Source organism: Solea solea, chromosome 12 (genome assembly GCF_958295425.1).
Source record: "Solea solea chromosome 12, fSolSol10.1, whole genome shotgun sequence".
In the NCBI taxonomy this organism is placed as follows: Eukaryota; Metazoa; Chordata; class Actinopteri; order Pleuronectiformes; family Soleidae; genus Solea; species Solea solea.
Genome location: NC_081145.1, coordinates 16,997,727 through 17,013,280, shown reverse-complemented (window position 1 = coordinate 17,013,280; position 15,554 = coordinate 16,997,727). Strand labels below are relative to the sequence as shown.

The 15,554-nt window shown below is 41.5% G+C and overlaps 1 protein-coding gene across 1 annotated transcript; it reads right to left on the bottom strand.

The window, feature by feature from the left end:
- Positions 1 to 1,941: 1,941 nt before the first annotated feature.
- Positions 1,942 to 13,882, bottom strand: dhtkd1 (dehydrogenase E1 and transketolase domain containing 1). The gene is made up of 17 exons (XM_058646194.1): positions 13,617 to 13,882; positions 12,493 to 12,645; positions 11,823 to 12,034; positions 11,532 to 11,726; positions 9,740 to 10,009; positions 9,399 to 9,570; positions 9,099 to 9,297; positions 8,463 to 8,775; positions 8,294 to 8,378; positions 8,073 to 8,212; positions 7,841 to 7,991; positions 7,627 to 7,733; positions 5,183 to 5,347; positions 5,002 to 5,084; positions 4,298 to 4,464; positions 3,176 to 3,261; positions 1,942 to 3,089 (listed from the first exon to the last, which is right to left on the bottom strand). The coding sequence occupies exons 1-17, from the start codon at positions 13,786 to 13,788 to the stop codon at positions 2,988 to 2,990; spliced, it is 2,772 nt and encodes a 923-aa protein (XP_058502177.1). The 5' UTR covers positions 13,789 to 13,882; the 3' UTR covers positions 1,942 to 2,987.
- Between the last annotated feature and the right edge of the window lie 1,672 nt (positions 13,883 to 15,554).

The following is a 15,554-nucleotide window of genomic DNA, read 5'->3' as shown; positions in this document are numbered from 1 at the left end:
GGTCCGTCTGAAAACGTGGGTGGTCTTCTTGCAAGTGAACCCTGGTGCAGTTCGCTTACAGTGGGAAATGCCAACGAACTATCCAGCGAAACCAAAGAGAGGAAGTGAACCAAAGAGAAGCAGCAACAATAGCTCACTGTCTCGCCTGTAGCTTCTTGTGAAAAACCAATTGGGTTTGAGCACCAAAGTAAAAAGAGAAACCCCCAAGACCGGATACATTTGGTGTTGCTCAATCGTTTGTTTTTGTGGTGAACAAGATTTGCATTTTCGGTCCTGGCCACTCGATGAGCTGGGTTTTCTTCTTCCTCATGATTTTTTGCTTCCTGGTCAGACAAACCACGTTGTCCAGGTGGTTTGGTCTGCTTACAAAAAGTGCAGTGTGAAAGTGAACCAAACCAAATGAAGGTGTGCAAATGTTCAGCATTCTCCCAGACTATCCTGGTGTGAATGCACCCTTACTTTTAGTTTCTCCATGTAATCACATGTCATAACAAAAATACCCACTCTTTTCACAATCGTTTCAATGTTTATGCGTGTTTAAGTATAGAAGCGGATTACTGTAGCTACAAAGCTGAAACACTCGCCTGGACACTCGGCAGTAGTAGAAGCTCAATAAATCCTCTCTTGGATCCCTTGGAGATCCTCCTGCTGGTGTTAACACATTGTCTTAAGTCTGGCCCACACTAAAGCATAATCGGACAGATTTAGGTCCCGATCTGGCCCTTCCGATAATCATGGGTGTCTTCCGATTTAATGCTGATTTAAACAGATTAACTGGCCAAATGATCCTGTTGTGCGATGCATCAGATGCACCAGAGACCAAGTCTTCGTAAGTCCTCGTAAGTATTAAACATGTTTGACATTTACGACTGAACAGTTTGGGCATGAGCAGAATGTGAGCGAGTTGACTGGGAAACAGATGTTGCGTACTTTCGTTTAGAACCGTAACTTGTACGAGACAAGTTGATTCCTTCCTCTCAGCCATGACTTCCATGACTTTTGGTGTTTCTCAGCACAAAACATCGCACAGACACGACAGTCCGCCTCAATGTCTGTTTATATTCTGAAGTCATGTTCAATCACCCCGGAATCTCCTGCCTGAAATTGTTTGATTAAACGCCAAGTGTGTGGTCTTGCGTCTCGACTGGATTGTCTTTGCCGTGTTTGACACATGTGAACATGTGACGCTTTAGGTCGATATTAACCGTGTAATAGATGTATTCTATATTCATATTGTAATGCAAGGATGAACAGTTGAAGATATGAATGGCTTTGAACAAAAGGACCTTGCAGCGACATTAATGTATAACCCTTGGTCAAAGGCACTCCACAACCCTTGACTAGAGCCTTTGCAATGTGCTAATTGCATTGTTTCACGTATTCGATTTAAAAATGATTAATTGTTCAGTGCTGTTCTAAATGTAAGCAGTTGTGAGAAAAGCAACTCACTCAGACCACCTCTATAAAGCACACCTGGATTTAAAATTCACCACAACACCTTTATTCCCACTGCCAGAACAAAATAAAAAAAGGCGACTGACTCTTCCCAGAAGAGTTTGCCTTCACATTTTTCCCACCGTGAGTCAAGTATTACATCACAAACAACCCACAACAGAGCAAAGTACCACGGAAACCAGAGATTTAGGTGTTTTCGGTTGTTTTTTGAGTGTAAAACATCATAACATCACATTGGAAAAGGTGCAGTGTCAGCAAATGAAATGCCACAATAAAGTAGAAGAAGAAATGAACATGCTCACTCACTGTCAATCAAAGCTGAAGACTTAAAACCCCCATCAACTGCAGTCACCTGACCTGGAAGTGGAAGCCACACCCACTGCAGACAAAAGCCAGGTTAATTAACATTTAGGGAATAATTAAATGACTTTACTTAACAAGTGAGTGAACAAGCATGACTGACATTTCCTGAAAGAACAGCGCACAGATGTGAAAATAGATTTATTGGAAAAAAAATCTGATTTTGTGACTTTGATTATTTACATTAGCCCTTTGATGCAGTACCATGAACGTGAGTTCAGTCCCGGCTTATGCTCAAGTTCATACCATGATTTAATAACCAATAAAATAACCAAGCGTTAGACGCATTGGTACCAATTACGACTCCCAAATGTGTACCATGAGAAAAAACATTTAACAACACTGGTAACAATTCATGTTTGTTTAAAATGTGTATACATACACACTCACATTGCTAGTGTTAGTTCAAAACCAAACCAAACCATATTTAACCAGGATAAACGAATGAGAACTAAACTTGACACAATCCTGTGTGCTACGAACACAACGATCGGCTCCAAATCCTTTTGTACGACAAGGCCTTGATTCAGATCTGAACCATAATATGAGATGAGTGTTCTCTTACCAGAAAACCAAGTAAACAGTTCAGGCTTTACCTTCAACCCACATAGACATAACAATCAAGACCCATGTTTGACTATAATAGTACAATAAAAATCATTTTCAATGATTGAACCATTTGTTTCAAATCCAGCAACGCTGTCAGAAGGTGTAGCAGCTTCCAGAGATGACAGTGAAATTTATGTAGTGTCGTATTGAAGCCTGGCCTTTTCTGGTTCCCAGTCTGCTAAAGTCGCTGGCTACATCCGTACTACTGCGTTTTCATTTGTAAACCGAGCTTTCAGATTAAAAACGAGTACTACTAATGAGAAACAGCAACGGTAACATGGAAGAACAAGGATTTAAGAGTAATTAAGTGTAAGTGGACCTGTTTGTTTACAGTTGATAGTCCACTTGTGGCTGATAAGAACCAACCAGGAAGTGAATGCGGGTAACTGCGTCATCACTTTGAATAATCTCCGTTTCCGTTTTCAAACAAAAACGGAGCCAGTTGCAATTTCAAAGTTCTCCATTTTTGGGGCTGGAGAGACCTGGGGTCGTGTGAACAGCTGATGTATCCGGAGCAGAATTTGTGTGTTTTTGAATGAAAACAGAGTAGTGTGGCTGTAGCCTTAAGAGAAGGTCGCAGTGAGGATGGCCTCTTGTTGCTGGTGATGGAGGATCCCGATGCCGACAGCAGGAGCAGGCAGCGCGGGCCGACTCACTAACCGGAGCTGAGGACGACAGAGGAGCAGGTGCAGCTTAATATCAATCCATTAGGCTATGTATTATAGATTGAATAATTCCACATGCTGCTCACCTTGCGGGCCAGCTGCTTCTCAAACCTGGGAGCCACAAAAGACCAGGGACCCATGTTCTGAGGCTCCTCCTGACTCCAAATAAACTCTGTGGGAGGATCGAAAACAGAGAATGATACGATGTGAAGATGCAGGAATGAAACAAACGGATCAAGTGGTACCTGGAATAAAGGGTTTGTTCCAAAAAAATAAAAACTAATAATCCAGAATGACTTTTAAGTTCATTTTAACATAGAATAACACTCTGTGATGATACACGTCCCGCTGAGGTCTTTGAACTTAACTCTGAATTATTTCTAACATTTCATGAAACCAATGACTCATCATCTGGTCAACTATCAGCAGGCCGATTAAAAATGTATGTAACGGAGTTGGAGCGCTGCCAGTTATTATTATTATTATTATTGATGACAATCTAATCTGATGTTCTTAAAGAGGTGAATTCAGGATTTTGGTCTTCGTGTGAAAACTGCCTGTAAGTCCATCATCTTCTGCTAAATGTTCTACAGTTCATTAGAAGAGTAAAGTCCTACTTATTCTCCCAATTGTGTGCCATACAATACCCAGATATTCTGATACCAGGGGGAGAAACAGTTCATCTAATACAGTTAACAACGCACACACGCAGAGGATTTAGTGGGTAAACAGTCGTGAAGCTCATACTTTAGATGTTTTTGATGCATTTCTGGTTATCTCACGCTGTGCTGGCCACTCACATTAAGACAGCGGTGACTGCCAGACTTTTTATTAAAGCCTGACACACTCGTGAGTGCAGTTAAACTTACGCTGTGACTCACTCACAAACCTGCTTTTATGAACATTCATAACATTCTATGACGCTCAACATCAGCTGACAGTGTCCTTCATGGTCAGTGGTCCTTATCGACATGTTTACAGGAGAAAAATGCACCAACGTAACATAAAATAAAAAGCCCTGGCTGAATGTTCCAGTCGCAGCAAACCTTAACATAAGGAATTAATAACCAAAATGGAAAAAGCTGGCGTAAAGGTGCATATACTGTCTGTTAGGAGTGTGATGGAGGTCTGACAGGCAGACAGGAGAGATTGGTCAGTTGGTCAGTTGGTGGGTCAGTGCAGGGTCACACACACACACACTACAGTACCTGTAGCATTGGGATACTTGTTGAGCTCCTGCTGCAGAGTCGCCAGAGGGAACGGACACAGCTCCTCCACGCGGATGAGCGCCGTGTTCTGGTTTGCTGGCGACGCTTCTCTCTGTTTCAGCAGGGCATAGTAATGCTTCCCACAGCACAGCACCACCCTCTGGACACTGAGAGGAAAAACAAGGCAAAGTGGGCATGCGTGTCATTTACACTGGGGACACTGAGATGTACCCATCTCTTTCTGTAACATGGTCGATTTTGTCGCCATCACTTATTTGGTGAAATATCCTGTATGGACTACAGACATTTTTCACAGCAATTTTGAATATCTTAGAGAACATGCATTGTTCCACTATCACAGTGTTACTTGTTCAGTGGATTTGCTGCGGGTCGTATGCCGAGTATTTTTATTTTGTTGACCTAACGACTGGAGCATGGATCCCTGACCCAAGCCTGTTCAGGGTGGGTTCAGTCGTGTCAAAAGTACATTTTTGTTTGCTGTAGCCATAAATAAATAAACTTCAGCTTACTTTAACTGTGTCAGTTTCAGATTGCTTCTTGGACAAAAAAAATATAGGAAGTGGGTCGGTCATTATTCACTCGGGCTCGGTTAGATTTAGACAGAAAATTCCGAGCTGCACTCCACTGATGACAGCAGCTTGGACCCCCCCCACCCCACAATGTCCCACAGAAAATGTGTGTACCTCTGTGCCGAGACTGAAGTATCACCCAAAACTGGTTTAAAAGACGTTCCTGGTGCCAGCTCAGTCAGACTGGACACTGCGCCCTGTGAAAAGAAAAACATAAATCACTCCCTTGTATTTTATTTTATTCAAGTGAATAAGTTGGAGGATAATATGTTAAAAACTTGTCTACAGTGCTTACAGAAAACCTGAGCAGCATCTTGGGTGCAGCCACAATCAGAGGCTTTCGGAAGTTTCGGATCATCTGTCGCCTCAGCAGGTGGAAATACTGAGCGGGAGTGGTGGGGTGAACCACAGACATGTTGACGGTGTCATCGTCCACACCGTCCTCTTTACTGTCACACATCTGGGGAGTAAACACGGGACGAGTTAGGATATCATTGGCACTTCAGCAGCTCATGTGCAAAACACCAACACACAGCCAAGGAGAAGCTGCTGGAGATTCAGTTAAGAATATGAATTTAATTACATTCAGCAGCAGAGACTGATTATAGATGATGATGTACAGGTTTGTTTGTCAATAGCGGACATTTCTGAAATGGCCACATCAACCTGGGTGTTCTCCATAACACATGTTGGAGACAATGGTCAAAGGTTCTCTAACATTCGATGACGTGCCAGCTTTCCAGATCTAAATGTGACTCAAACTGACCAAACTCATCTTTTATGACACCTGACTGTTAATGTTTAGTTGTATGCTTCAGCATTATTGTGTTTGTACGGCATTTTACTTTCAAATCCAAGTAATAAAACCTGTGCTTGCATAGCCTTCAATCCAACTATGAGAAAACATGCATCGCTTTTTATAGATTAAAAAAGAAAGTATGACCGCTCATCCCGGGGTGACGACACACACTCAAGAGTCTAAAATGTCAATTCACGGCTAACGTGAGAGCAAACTGCAGAGTGCATTATATAGAGAGTGATGGGAGTGATTGAATAAGGGGGATGCATTTGGACACAGTCTGACATCTGATGTCTTCTGTCTGGTGCCCAATCAAGACACATTATCTCCATTGATTTGCTCTTAAGTTTCCTGTAAATAATACGCTCTGTGCTGCACTCTCTTCTTCTACAGTGGAGGAACGACACAGACTAAAATGTCTTTATGTAAATGTCTTTACCGTGGTCTTTTTTTAAAGCCTGCTAGTGCATGTTTCCTCAGTTCTTCTTCCTAATTCAAAACATGTCAGTTCATGTTGTCTTATTGAGATCTTCACTAGGGGTGTCACGGTAAAAGTAAGAAACAGTGGTTGACAAAGTACATTTTAACACGATCACAGTGCATGGCTCACTGTCCTGAACCTACATGACCTGACCAGAGCCACTGTTAATGTGATCAGGAGCAACTGTGTTTTTTCCTGCAAAAGCAATGCAAATGTTTTGAAAACGAGGCCGACTGGGTTAGAGGAATCAGGGCAGGTTATCGTCCACAGTTAACAGCCTTTTTTAGTAAAACTAATCTCTTCTTGTTCCAATTTTACTCCTGCAGCCTAACTCAAAAAAACAGAGGGAAATAGGCTGGAATGATAGCTGCACATTTTTGCTGAAGCTGCTCTTTACCTTCAAAAAACTCTGGAAGACAGACGTTTGATGTGTCCAGCTCAGTATAAAAGGAATTTTAAAGGCCGGTATGGACATGAGGAATGATTACACCAAATAAAACCTGTGTTAATGTTCACCTGAGCACATGACTGATGTTTTGAGACATGTGAACAAGTGTTGTTAGTAAAAAAACACCTCACAGCTACAGATTTTCCTCCATTTAATGACTTGTGAATGTTAAAGGAGACATATTATACCCTATTTCTCCAAGTTAAAATAGTTCCCTGGTGTCCTAATGAACATGTCTGTGACATGCTTTTGGTCATAATGCGCAGGGAATTCAACATCGCGTGTTTTATCGCCTATACTTACACTAAGGGGGACCACGAAAAAAGGACTGAGTATTCCTTTTCCACACTTTGGCGACTGGTAGGGCCTCCAGAGTCCCAAATATAAGTATAAAAATGATTAAAAAGTTGATTTTGCATATGTCCACTTTAAAGAATTGTGTCCTTTCATGAGATCACTACAACCATTTTATTCTGTTCGACAATTCCATGATAACCAAACGGTAAAGCAAGTGATCTGAGCGAGAACAACACTTGTGTGTAAAAATACACAAGGGTTATAAAATAAAATAAAATAAAATAAAATAAAATAAAATAAAATAAAATAAAATAAAATAAAATAAAATAAAATAAAATAAAAAGGGGTTCACTGTGAAACCAAGGCAGAGGTCAGAAGGCTGTCTCTGATTCATCCTGGGTACAAAACAATCTCTAGATGCATTGTGTGTTTAGAGTGGGATATTTTACCAATCGTAGGGCAGTTTTGGAGAGAGAGCAGATGCTGTGAGACCAATCTGTATAAAAGGTCCTGTACAGTGTCTAGCACTGATTTTCTGTCTGCAAAAAAGCCTAAAAAAGGCAGAAGTCAGATAATCAACCAAATAAAATGTATGTCAATGTCAGCAGAGAGTTTTTTTAAGAGCATTTTAGAGACAGAGAACATGTGTGGGGTCATTTTTCCTGAAATGGGTAAGTTGATATGACATGGATGCAGCATTACACGCCCACAGACCTGGAGGAAGCGCTCCATGCGGCAAGAGGAGTGTTCGGGTCCGGCACCATCGTAACCATGAGGCAGCAGGATCACCATCCCACACTGCAGCAGCCATTTAGCTTCACCTGGAGACATGGTTTTAAAATGTCACATACGAAGAGACGGAAACACTAAATCTAACATCACGTGAGAAAGGTTTTATGGCAGACGCTGACGAATAGTCAGGGGTTACCTCCTGAAATGAAGGTGTCAAAGATGATCTGTGCTCCGTTGAAGAAATCGCCAAACTGAGCTTCCCAGATGGGAAGAAGCTTTGGCTGTGCAATACTCATACCATATTCAAACCCAAGCACCGCCTCCTCAGACAGGGGGCTGTTACACACCTGAGCACGCATGAAACATAATAAGGATGCAACAGATGGAGATAAAGGCAATTTAAGGTCATACAGAAGAACTAACGTTACCTCCAGGAAGCCAGTCTGCTCAGGACTGATGTTGTTCAGAGGGATGTACATGTCGTTGGTGTCTTGACACACCACCATGGCGTGGCGCTGACTAAACGTGCCTCTCCCAACATCCTGTCCGCTGATTCGAATATTAAAGCCTGAGAGGGAAAAACTATTTGAAATCAACAAATCAAGCTCATGATCAGCATTAAATGTGTTTTTTCTGCCTGAGCCCTCACCTTGGCAGAGGAGCGAGCCAAAAGCCAGGGCCTCCGCTGTGGACCAGTCCAGTTTGGTGCCGTCTTCTAACTTATGCAGCCGAGCCTGAGTTCACACAATCCACAAGCTGTTGCTTCAGACCAACACAGGACTGCCAAAAAGATACAAAAGAGACTACTGTGTCCATACCTGTACATGGGTCTTTCCAAGGTGACTGTGCAGCTGAATTTCTTCAGGGACGGACACAGATTTCGCTCCGACAAACTGCAGCAGAGGAACGGGGACACCTGTATCCCAGGTGGTGACTCTGGCCTGGGGTTCGACCAGGTCTCCCCAGCGGCCCTGCAGGTTGGTGGGCGGCGGGCTGTACACGGTCATGTTGGCCAGCTTGTCGTTAAGCTTGCCGTAGTGTTTGGATTTGATGTCGTCGCGGTCGGCCTCGGTCATCAGACCCTCTGCGATCAGCTGGTCCGAGTAGGAGTCGGGGACGCTCTTACGGGAGCTGCGAGAAAGCAAAAATGGGACATTTAACTGAAGTATAAGAAGCAGTTAATAAAGTTAGGGATGGCTCGACATGACTTTTTCATGTCTGAAAAAGTCATGTCTTAAACTTGACTTGATCCAGACTTGATCTCGATCTTCTTTGGTCTAGAGCTTAACAAGTCTTATATAAACAGCGATGAAGGTCTCGCAGGTCATTCCAGTGACTGTCTCAGTCCTGATTAGATGCTAGAATCACCTCACCTGGTTCCTTTTGAAGGAACAATACCTTGTTATCAGAGATTCATTCAGTGTTATAATGCAAAGCAAACAAATGGAACTGACCGGATGATCTTGTACATGGCCGGGTTGGTGAAGAAAGGCTCGTCCATCTCGTTGTGGCCCCACTGGCGGTAGCAGATCAGATCCAGGATTATATCCTTCCTGTAGCGCCGCTGGTACTCCACCGCGAGACGTGTGGCTCGCAGCACCTCCTCTGCATCATCTCCATTCACATGGATCACAGCGCAGTTCACCATCTTACCTGTGATGTAAATATGACATCTTTATTGCAGTGTCATAATAATAATAATAATAATAATCACACACACACACACGTGATACCATTATTCGAGTGTCACTGACCAACATCACTACAGTACAGAGAAGACCTCCCCCTCTCTGATGGAGTGGTGTAGCCCACTTGGTTGTTCACAATGAGGTGGATGCTCCCACCAACTCTGTAGTGTGGGAGATTTGAGATAGTCAGAGTTTCTGGAACGATCCCTTGACCAGTGAAGGAGCCGTCGCCATGGACCTGTGGAGGAGAGGACGATCACACAGGGCGTCTTTGACATCTCACAGCTTTACGTGACTCTTCCTTTTGCTTTGCAGTTGTACCAACTTTGTCATTTTACCATGTGAGCAGTGATTATAAACTCCTGAAGTATGGAGGGCTTGTAATTGCTGTGTATTAGCTGGAGTACCTGTAGACAGATGACCTGGTCCCCTGGTTGAGCGCTGTCTTCGGGTGAATAGTCCCCCTCTTTCCTGAGCTGCTGTCTGGCTCGGGTTTTGCCCTGGGCGACCGGGTTGATAGCCTCCAAGTGAGACGGGTTGGGCAGCATGGTGACGTGAAGAGGATGTCCAGCTCCGAAATCCAACTCCACTGAGGAGGTGAGGTGAGAGAGAACATCCCCGATTGCAGGTGAGGTGTCAGGGAACTCGCTGAGGCCACGCATCTTCCGAAACATGAGCTGGAAAGAAAACATTGGTCATGGATTTTAACTGCAACTCGTGCAGAGGAGCCACAGAAGCCTCAGCAACAGGCTGCTCCTCCCAAAGTACAGGACCAACAGGCTGGGGGACTCGTTTGTCCCCCGGGCCATGAAACTGTACAACTCCTCACTGGGGGGGAGGAGGGCAAACTAAAAAAAAAACCGGTACGAACTAAACAAACAACAACCACAACAATAACATAATAACATGTGCAATAAAACCATAGACATGTGCAATAAAACCCTGGGCATTACGGGGTAACTCTAGGTGTGTGTGTACCTATGTATGTGTATATATATATATATATATATATATATATATATATATATATATATATATATATATATATACACATGTGTTGTGTGTATGTAGGTATACATACATATATATAGCATGGGTCACTTTCATTTTTATTTTTATTTTTATATTTTTATTTTTATTCTTATCTTATTTTATTCTATTCTTTATTTTTAACAGTGCTGTGTGTGGATGCTGGAGCTGTTAATTTCCCAGAGGGAACCTCCCAAAGGGATTAATAAAGTCGTCTGTCCTTGTTTACAGTGGGAGGAAATGAACGGTCATAAAATGTAACCTGACCTTTATCTAAGTCACAAATATAGACAATCACAATGTAAGTAAGAGCGTGTTATAATTTAGATTTAAGCTGGGACTCTTGGGTTTACTTTGAACCTCGGTGATCATTAATGTGTTATGACACTGTGGTGGCGTCTCAAAAATAGAATCTGTAACTAAAAAGAAAAAAAAGACTACATCTCAGTTGCCATTGCTCACAGCCTGTCATATTCTGCTCAAAACACATGTGCAATAATTGTGAGTCACTAGAGCTGCAACAAACGATTATGATCATTATCGAGTAATCTGTCGATTATTTTCTCGATGAATCGTTCGGTCCATAAAATATCAGAAATCCTTACAAAATGTTGATCGGTGTTCGTCAAACCTGGAAATGAGGATGTTCTCAAATGTCTTGTTTTGTCCACAAACCAAAATGATTAACTTTTAATGATTTATTTGTTATCCAGAGCAAAGAAATTAAGAAAAGAAGCAATCGGAAATGAAAAAAGCTTCAAACCAATTAATCGATTATCAAAATAGTTGTCGATTAATTTAGTAATCGATTGTTTCAGTTCTATGTGTCACTACACTTTTCTCCTGTTCTGCTCACTTCCACAACTAATTATGTGTGCAATTTAAAATATATATAAACATGTACACAGTAGGTTTAACATTTTTGTTTTAGTGGCCCTAGAGAGGGAGCAGCTGAAAGAAGAAAAATGTGTTTCTGCACACCTGTTCATCCCTCCTCCATTGTTTATAATATTGTTATTGGACTTGTGGATTTCCCACGTGTGGGATCAATTAATTTGAATCTAATTACTTATCTGACGTGTGCCCTGCTCTGTGTGCATAGAGATGCTCAATGCTCCGTCTGTATTAATGCATAAATCATGTCTTTGTTCATTAAAATGGCTGTCAAACCTCTGGTGGGAACATGAGCAGGCCTGTGAGGAGGTTCAGTCGACCTCTGTGGGGCATTCCGATGACGATGTCAGTGACGCCACTGTGGGCCGACTGGTGGAAAAGCTCTAAGAAAAAGCCCATCATGCTCTCTGCCCCTTCTCCTCCATAACGCTTCACAGTGGAAAACTTGGTGGCCAGGAAGTGGTCGAATTCCTACAGGTTGTGAGAGAGAAAAGAAAGGATTGACGCACAAAAAACACATCATAAGAGATTATATTGGGGGTTTTATCTCATCCTCTGTGCATCTACCTGAGACTCGAGCATGATCTTGGCCAGCCGCTTCCTCTCCTCTGTGGAGAATTGCATCTTCTTGAGCTCCTCAAAGCGGTCAGAAAACCACTCCCTCTCCTCCAGTGTGCTCAGCTGGCTGGTCTCCACTGACAGGTGGCCACAGTAAGTTTCCTCCAAGTAGGCCTGAACTTCTTCCAGTGAAGCCTCCGCCTTTCCAAAGTGCCGCAGAGCTACAGAAACACACACACACACACACACATATAATAAGCAGCAAACTCCACATGTGATAATAAGATAATAGAAGTGAGCACTGCTGCTGTCATAGGAACAATAATCGAGTGATAACAAGCACATTTCCTCAGGCACTTTGCAAAGAAGAAATATAAACAGACATTTAACTTTTTCTGAACATGTTCTTTTACTTTTGGTCCTTGAACATATGCTAATAACAATATTGTATTTCGTTTTACTTATTAAATCATAGGGATGATCACACATATAAAACGTGGAGTAAAGTGGAGTAAAAAATAAATAAATACAGCAAACCATTTTCAAATAAACAAATAAAATATTATTATCATTTTTTTCTTTAGCAAGTGAAGACAGCCAGATTAAATTTGGGATGTAAATTGTGTACATGCGGTCATTATCCTGTAACTGTGGTGTACTATACGTCTCCATTATTTACCCGAGGTGTTGAGCTGTCCTCTTACGGTGCCACTCAGCATGTTGATCTCCGGGACACTGTCAGCAACAGGCTTGTGGGGCTGTAAGGGGTTAATTTTAGCAGCCTTGTGTCCATGTCCTCTGTACGTCTCCACCACGTGGGCAAGAGCATGATCTGATGAGTACAGAGCAAACAACAAGACACTGTCAGTCAACCAAAACAAGGCCTCCTTCTCCATAATGAAAGTTCAAACAGTAATTGTATTATGTGTGTAAAAAAACAAACACTAGAGGAGAAACTCAAATTTGAAAAAAAACAGAATAAGGGACTTAAAGGGAACTCTATCTTCTAAAACATAAGCTGGAAAGAAATCGGCAACAGTGTTCACAGATTTTAATTGCAACTCATGTTTATCCTTATTCACTTTCTTCCCCAACATCTGATAAAATGAAACACAAGTACACAAAATTGCCTACCTACATTGTGTGTTTGCACCGCACTAATACAAATAATATGCATATGTAACAGGCCATTAACTAGGAACTGTGCTGATTATTAAAAAGGCAAACATCTATATCTTATATAATAAAACAAGAAACAGTCACAACAAGTTTATTTTGTTGGGTTTTCCCATGCAGGATTATCATGAAGTATCTACTTAGTTAACTAGTATCAGTTCAAACATGTGCACATCTTCTGAAAGCTTTAAAGTCTCATACAAATGACAATATGGACAAAAGGCCCCGCCCCTTTTGTTTCCAAAATAAAAAAATACTACTATATTTCAAGCATTTTTTTACAATTGCCCAAATAATGTTGTGAATGGAAATTATTAACTTTGACTTCAGTTTATAATTAAGTCTGTAAGTTAGTCTTACCATGCCTAGTTGATAGCCTGAATCCTGAATATACCAAAACTCTAATCAAATGTATTAAAATGATATTTCTGATTAATATTTCAACAAGAAATTCAAATATGACGCAGGCTTCCTGTTGGAGCACTTCCAAATAAACCACTAGGACTCTTTGCTGGCTGTAGCTACACTGTCAATGATTATCCCGATTATACGACTGAGTGTGTTTTATGGCGATAGCTCCGCGATGATAATAATAATAGCGTATATCACGCGATCTTCCACACTGACCTTGGTACAGTGCGATGATGCGCTCGTTGTCCAGCAGGTGGTCTCTGTCGGTCTGCTTGGGCCGGTATCCGTACACGCCTCTCTCGGTGTGATAGCGGCCGCTGAGCACCTGCCGGGTGACTCCCGGCGACAGTCTGCTCAGAGACTTCCTCAGCAGAAGCAGCGCCGACATGTTTGCAGCTACACTCGTTAGCCTGTGGAAGAACTTTCAGCTGCTACACGGCGGCCATGTTAGCCGGCGACACATGACATGACGGGAGGAGACGCAGCGGCGCGAGCCTATTGGCTCAACACGAGGAGGGTTTTTTTGTTTTTTTTTGGAATGCTTTATTAAACACCACAATCACAGACAAACACTAAGGCAATGTGATGTGTTTAGGTGTAAGAAAGACAACACTAACTCAACCGACCAAACTCAAGGTTTCACAAATCAGAGGCTGTGTTATAATGAATGTTTAGCCACTGTAGGATAGTTTAGTCCAGATTTGAGAGGTCTAGGCTTAGTGGTTTTTGATCTGGACCTGGTCTAATATGGTCTAGGTATAAAACAAAAATGGGGAAATCGCCACTTTAGCATGTTCACCAATAAAATAAAAGTTTCACAAATACAATAGTGAATTTACAGCATTACTTGAGTATAAGTACAAGTATCTTGCCAGAAAATGACTTTGGTAGAAGTCACTTAAAGTATATGACATTTACTGTACTTAAGTATCAAAGGTAGAAGTAAAAGGTTTTTGTTTTTTTAAAGTGTGGAATAATGATTTAGCCATGGTAGCTCAGTGCTAGGGCGAGTTGTGATTCAACTGGAAGGTTGAAGGTTCAATTTATGGCTCTGCAAGTGTGTCCTTGAGCAAGACACTTACTGTAAAGGAATACTTCACCAATTTGCATTTAGCTTTGTATTACTAGAACAGGGGTAGTATTTTTGAAGAATTGTGCTTCCCAACCTCAGTTTCCCCTGAGCCGAGAAATATCTTCATTCTTTATTCTTATTCTAACCCTAACCCCATGTTAAAGCATGAATGGGTTTGATCATCTATATAAATACAGACCATTATCAACTCTTCTTCTAATTTTAACAAAGATAGAGGAAATGTAGTGTAGGTAAAAGCAAATGTTGCTAGAAATATAAATAACAAAGTAAGTACACAGATACATGGATGTTGCACTAAAGTACGATCATGAAGTATATTACAAGTGTTAGTGTATTTCTTAACGTATTTGAATAGAACAGAATGTCTTGCCATTGCATTGAATCATAAACAGTTTTATTGTGATTTTAAGTGATTAACATACAAGGAAATTTGACAACAATTAGACAACACAAAATAAAAAGAGAAAACTAAGATTTGTATTTAACTGTACTATGCGTACGATTTATATAATGTGAAACAAATACAACAGAATTGCTATTAACAGTAAAAGTAGCAGTGTTTGTATGGGGGCAGCCAGCTTGGAGTCCTAACTCAAGTTCAGAGGTCGTTCCCGTTGAAGGAACACATCCTGACCTCGGAAAATTGCGACTACAAATGGAACGTAGCATTAGGGTCACTTACCAGCCCAAACTTACTGTATGTCTTCATCAGCTCATCCTCCTTAAAGGTCCAGTTTATGAAGAATTAGTGACATCTTGTGGTGCATCGGCAGATTGTAGCAAACTGAGGACTCACACCGCTCCCGTGCCTTTACCAAGACTGTGCTTCAAAGAGGATGTCGTTTTGTTTGCATAATGAGCTTCTAAAACGCTTTGGCTGGTTCGTCTGTTTGGGGCTACAAAAACCAAACTATTTTTTATTTCAAAGCTATTATACACTTCAATAAAACACACTTATGGGCATTATATTGAATTTCTGCATAAAATCCTACTTTAATATTACACACAGGACCTTTAAGCTTGTCAAGATTCAGTGATCTCTGATTATTGTTGTTGATCTG